Source organism: Melospiza georgiana, chromosome 2, assembly GCF_028018845.1.
Source record: "Melospiza georgiana isolate bMelGeo1 chromosome 2, bMelGeo1.pri, whole genome shotgun sequence".
In the NCBI taxonomy this organism is placed as follows: domain Eukaryota; kingdom Metazoa; phylum Chordata; class Aves; order Passeriformes; family Passerellidae; genus Melospiza; species Melospiza georgiana.
This window is the reverse complement of record NC_080431.1, coordinates 77,142,634-77,148,633: the sequence shown is the minus strand read 5'-3', so window position 1 is coordinate 77,148,633 and position 6,000 is coordinate 77,142,634. Positions and strand designations below refer to the sequence as shown.

Here is a 6,000-nt window from a genome sequence, read left to right as displayed (position 1 = left end):
AGACCAAACTGCTTGGTCCAATGAGCACATGAGAGATTTTTGCAGCAACAACAACAGAAAAGCAAAGCAACAACAAAACCCCACCGTGAACTGCAAGTTGGCTCTGGAGAGATGGATGGATGAATGGACTCTTATTTAAATGAACATTTCTGTCTGCTGTGAATGTGTGCTTTCTTGTAGACAGAAAACAGATACCCTCTGCAAAAGTTGTGCAACTAATTTGGTTACACAGAAAATGAAACCTCTACCAGACACTGAAGGACACTCTCTCATGCTGAGAGCTACAGTTTTATAACAGAAGAAGAAATCATACAGAGTTATAAAACAACCCAGTGTACATCTTTATTGATGATTCACAAAATCAAACATCATTCAACAAACTCATTACAGCAATTCCAGTATGACATTGTTCCTTGCAAGGTTTGGCTGACTTTTCCAAGGTAAACAATATTTGCTTTTAACTCGGAGAGGGGAGAATCATGCTTTACAGTAGCCATTTCCTGACTGTAGCAGTAGCAAGTGTATCACAGCCATGACAATATTTTAGGTCACACTTCCTTATTAATATTTCACATAAAACCCCCTGCTACCTTCAGTGCTTGTTCAGTACTTCCATGGCATGTACTAGTCTCATGAGAATCATAACCCTTTAGTTAAGTGGGATTTATTAATACTCCAGAAGTGCAATGAAGACATGAGCTGCTATCAAATTAACTGCCAGTGTCCTTCCATAATCTCACCAGAACATACATTATTTTCAATAACCCAGTATTAAACTGACCAAGAGTTTCACTGATATAAAAACTTCCTTGATTTCCCACTGAAACACACTCAGTCATATCCTGGTATGTTATATACACACAGTTACACCAGTGGTTTTCTCCATGTGAGTCAACTGCTGAGCTAGAGGAGACAGGAGTGAGAAAATCTGGGGAAAGGAATAACATCTTTGATATTGTCAACTCCCAAGATGTACTGCAGGTAGCGTTCAAACCCCATGCCGAAGCCTCCATGAGGAACTGATCCAAATTTTCGGAGGTCTAGATACCTGTAATTTAAACAGACAGTTACATTTGCAGCACAGTTACGCTGACATCATTAAAGTGAGCTTTTCGTCCAGGGTTTTGCTTTCTATCTTAATTACTTCCCTTTGACCCTAACCACTGTGATTTCTCTGTTGGTCAGGGGCATGAAGAAGCAGAATTGTATCAGCAGAAATCCCAAGTTTAAAATCCCAAAGCACCAGCATAGCTGTGCTTTGCCAATACACTACAGCCTGTTTTTTTTGGAGCAAGAACGTATTTGGGTAATGAGGAACAGCTTGAGCACCATACCTCTGCTCATATTGGAAACAACTCTGTAGTTTTAGTACCAAAAATGTTCCTAGCAGAGACACAAACCCAGGTTCCTACAGAATCACTTCCACTACTGGAGGTGAAGCTCTCTGCTTGCACTTGTCTAGCCTTTGCCATGTTGGTGTGGAAATCTGTCCTGCAAATTCTTTCAATTTCCATTTGCTTTTCAATTGCCTAAGTAATTTAATTTCCAGCAATTTCTTTAGAAGCTTAACTAGGTCCTGCTGTCTGTCTACTCAACATTCCTTCCTTTTTTTCTTTTAAGGTAATTGTGATGGTGTTTTGCTACTTTTTCCCCAATCACTCTTACAGACTGATTCATTTATTTCTACAGTAAGCCAGAAAAAAAACCCCTTGAACATATCTTCTCTAAAAATGAGATCTGGAACAAGACATTTTATTTTGCAGAACAGCACCTGTTGTGCACAGAAAACTCAGAAAACGTTTGGAAGCAGATACTCTGAGTATATGGGTGTCAACAAGATTATGATGGTTCTTCTATAGTTACTCACTTCCCAGCTGGACTGTGGCTGATGTGATACTGTATTTGCAGCTATAAATTGTCCCTAACAGTTTTATTTTAATAGAAGTGAAAACATCTCAGTGCTTCTATTGATTTCTGGGGCCACTTCTGAGGTTGCTGAGGGCACCAAGTTATTCTTTATATAAATGCACCAGTAGGGGATTGAGTGACTCCAGATGTATTACTTGCTTCTAATCTTGGTATATGAATATTTCATCATCCCAGTTAAAAAAAATCAAGTGCACTTAAATATAAATGCATATGTTTTACTACTTATGCAGTGGAGTAGAGGGAGGCAGAACAGTGTGAAAGAAATTAAGACTGGATTGATTGCAATAAATGGCTTCCCAAATTTTACATACTGTTAATGAACTGCAAGGAAACATTATATTTGTGTGTATATGTACTTATATATGTATAAATATGTAAAATATATGTTATGTATATTTGAGTGTAGTTGCTTGGACATCAGATCTTTCTTGGCTTGAAGACTGTATTTTAACAGAATGAAGACAAAGCAATGCCCTTGGTCACCCTTACTTGCAAAATAAGAACACTCTCCCACAAATTCTATAGCTGCAAGATTGCCCTGTCACTCAGTTTGACAGTATGCCTTTCATACCATGAGATATTATTTTTCCTTACTGCTCATTAGCAGTAGTTAAAATTTGAGAAACCATTTATTACACTCAATCCAATATTCAGGTTTTTTCTTCCCCTGTGTTTCTCTTCTCCCCTCCACTGACCAAATAGCAAAAGGAGAAGCAGAGCTTACTTCTTGCTCATAGCACTGAGACACACAGTGAAGTTTGCAAGTTGAACAGCAGGCCCAAGAGTGGGACATGTTTTCTGATGACTGAGACCCATGCACTTTTCTCTCTGTGCTGCTGGGTGTTGGCTTGGCTCACTAAGGCTTGGTGTATGCACCCCACATCTTGTGATGAGCATTGTGCCCAGGATAAGAACATGCAGCCTGTGCAACTGCATGGTGGTCTGCATCTCTTTCCCCTTCACACAGACTGCATTAAGAAGAACTTGAATCTCTGCAAATACCCTGAACTGCTCCTGGGGAGCTCCACTGCACAGCTTTACAAGGGCTTGCAAGGAAGGTGATGGGCAGACCTGATGCTGAGGGTGGTGACTCACAAAACACGCATAAATGTGAGGGATATGGGTGCTGGTTGTGGCAGATCAGTCTGACCCAGCTCAGAACTGCCAAAGCAGCTGGTAACTACTGTAGCTGTAATCAGGAATACAAGTAACAGCACAAACTTTTCTGATGATGTCTGTAAGTGCATCAGCCTTTGCAAAGGCAGTTGTGACTAAGCCCAGCATCTTCTCTCCCTTTTTCCTGGCAACAGAGTTTATAAAGTCATTGTAAGAAGATGAAATAACTCAGCTACTTCCAGATGAACAATAGTAATAAATTCTACCCTAGCTTATCCAGGACTTTGATCTGTAGATCTCAAAGCACTTTGAGAAGCCATTTTGGCAAAAGGAGCGAAACAAAACCCATCAAAGTTAATGGAAAAAGTCCATTGAATTAAATGTGCTGAGGATCAAGACTCTGAATCCTTTCTGATGACTGTGCATAGAAGAAGCAGAAAAATTGAGAAATTTTCCATTCTTCACAGATGAAAGAAAAAGTAACTGCCTGCAGATAAAGAGAAAAATCACTTTAGGCTGGAAAATGCTCCCTGAGGTTTTCCTACATTCAATAGCTCAGAGACATTGGATGTTTCTCACCTCAAAAAGAGTCGTGAAGTAGTCTAGCTGTTTTTGCCAGTAGAGTTGAGCAGAGTTGAGCACTCTATTGGCAACTGGTGGACTGTGCAGTGTTATTCCACAGGAGAAGTAAGTTTCTGTGACCCCAGCTTGCCCAGGTGTTCCTGCTCTAGACCTGAGCACTGGTGGATCTTCAGAGATTTGAATCTTACTAAAGTGTGTGCTATAACAACATCCTCCAGCAATGAATTCCAGGAGCCCGTTATGTGCCATGTTAGAACATTTCCACTCATCCTTTTAAAAATTTATATTCTTTTATCATCATTGTGAGCTCCCTGTGTTGCACAGCAAGGCACTATGAAGAGCAGTGCTCTCCTAGTGACCATTCATAAACAGAATGTGCTCTTTTCAGTCTCTTCAAAACATATATAATCTCAACCTTTTATGCAATCCCCTTGCTATGCTGAAGGTTCTGTGGCCATTTTGAAAAAGGTAAGGCTAAAAGAACAAAGATACTAGTCCATGAAACTGAATATTCTACTGGGTGTGTGTAAGAAAAACCCCCCTGGCTTTCTGCCTGCCTCTGTCTGGTCCAGCACAGCATTCCAGTTTCTTCCCAAAGAGGAGTAATAGGACTAGGTGGCTGTCAAGGACAGTGATGAGCTACCTGTTTTCACTGGGCTCTGAAGAAGGTTAAAGGATGAGGTGAGTGTAGTCACTGGCCATGGGCTCCAAGCAGCTCATCAGTGCTACTTTGCCCTAAGCCCAACTCCTCTTTTACGCTGCCACACAAGGAGCCAACAGAACACTCTGACATTCAAGTTTCAAAGGTTAGCAGATGTTAAAGACCACAACAGAGCTCAATCTTCTTCATCCAGAGCAGGAGCAGGGCCAAAACACAGTAACATCCACTTGAAGACAGCAGACAACACCTGCTCTGCTGCTGTGTACTTTCACCAGAAAAAAGTTACACCAGAAGATCAAAAGGGTGCCTGGACTGTAAAGGCTCAGTATGAGACAGCTGTCTCCACTGAAGCACATGAAGACAACCAGAGTAAGGAAGCAGTGCCTTACACGTAGGAAGACTGTCTGAAACGCTGCTCACTCTGATGGTTGTGGGAACCTTACCAAGTACCTGCTTTGTTACTTTTAAAATGGCATTTGGAGGCTGCAAACAGGATCAAGTCCCCTGTTTACAAGGCAATATACTTAATACTCCTTGGTCACAGAGAAATTAATATAATTTATTATTAATATTATTAATTATTAATATATATAATTACTCCCAGAGTACCCTCATCACTCAACTTTCCCACCTCATTTTCACACACCTCTCAGTTTAGCCAAGATCATAATCTACAGCTCTGAGCTATTTTCCATCTACAATTCAAAGGAAAAAGTGTAAAAATAAGATAAAATAACTACAAAATCAAGCCAAAACCTACTTCAACTCATATTCTATATGGAAAGAAATTTGCCTAACAGGAAAGATGTAGTGTACTGAAGAAGACTCAGAGTTTGACCATGTCACTTTATCTATCTTTTGAAAGCCTTCCTAAAAGGTAGGAATGGCAAGAAGCAGAGCAGCATTTCAGATCATCACTTGCCTCTGCCTTATGATTCACCCACGAACAAGGCAATTCTGAAACTGTCCTAGAAACAGCCAGACCTACAATATCCTCTTGCTTAGTGGAGGGAATAAAACAGGTAGAATCAGAGGTATGGCAATGGTTAAGGAACTTGAAAGGAGATCACATTCAAAAGTCAGCAAATATTATATTTAAAAAGGAATGACTCAACTGTTCTTCCAGGAGTTTGTGAGCCAGCTTTGAAGACTCAATTCAATCACTAAATTGGAGGAGATTAATTTTAGTCTTTCCTACCACCTCCACTGAAAAGATGGATGCTGGCAAGGCACCTACCTGTATTCTGGCAGATTTTGGACTGCAGTCCAGAAGCATCCAGAATTACTATTATCCTGCACCTTCCTAGGACACCAGACCCTGCTAAGGCAGGGGGTAACAACAGCTTTAATCTTCTCCAGGAAGTTTCATTGTCTGTGATGGAGTGGAGGGAATAAAGGAGGAAAGAGTCTCCAAAACAAGATTACAGCAGGAAGAGTTTCCAGAATGTGATTGTTACGTATCACATGAAAATGCAAATGAGTGACAGGCAATGTCCTCATCTTTTTTTGAGGGAAGCATGAGGCAGGGCTGCACTGTCTTAGTAGTACTTAAAGGCTCTGCCATTGAACACCAGATCTCCTTGGGCTGCACCTCAGCATCTAACCACACAACTTATCACCTTGCTCAGGATAATCCCTCCCTCTGATAAAGGGATATGGTGTATTCTGGACCACAAATACAACAACAAAGGAAGAAATTAAATTCACCCTGT

At 40.6% G+C, this 6,000-nt stretch overlaps 1 protein-coding gene across 2 annotated transcripts in view; it reads right to left on the bottom strand.

The window, feature by feature from the left end:
* Positions 1-317: 317 nt before the first annotated feature.
* The window catches only part of NARS2 (asparaginyl-tRNA synthetase 2, mitochondrial), a 48,979-nt gene continuing 43,296 nt past the window's right edge, over positions 318-6,000 (bottom strand). For both annotated transcript variants that reach the window (XM_058019103.1, XM_058019104.1), the window contains one exon: positions 318-1,048. In XM_058019103.1, the coding sequence (XP_057875086.1) occupies positions 904-1,048 (145 nt within the window). In that variant the 3' untranslated portion in view covers positions 318-903. The remainder of the gene's footprint in view (positions 1,049-6,000) is intronic.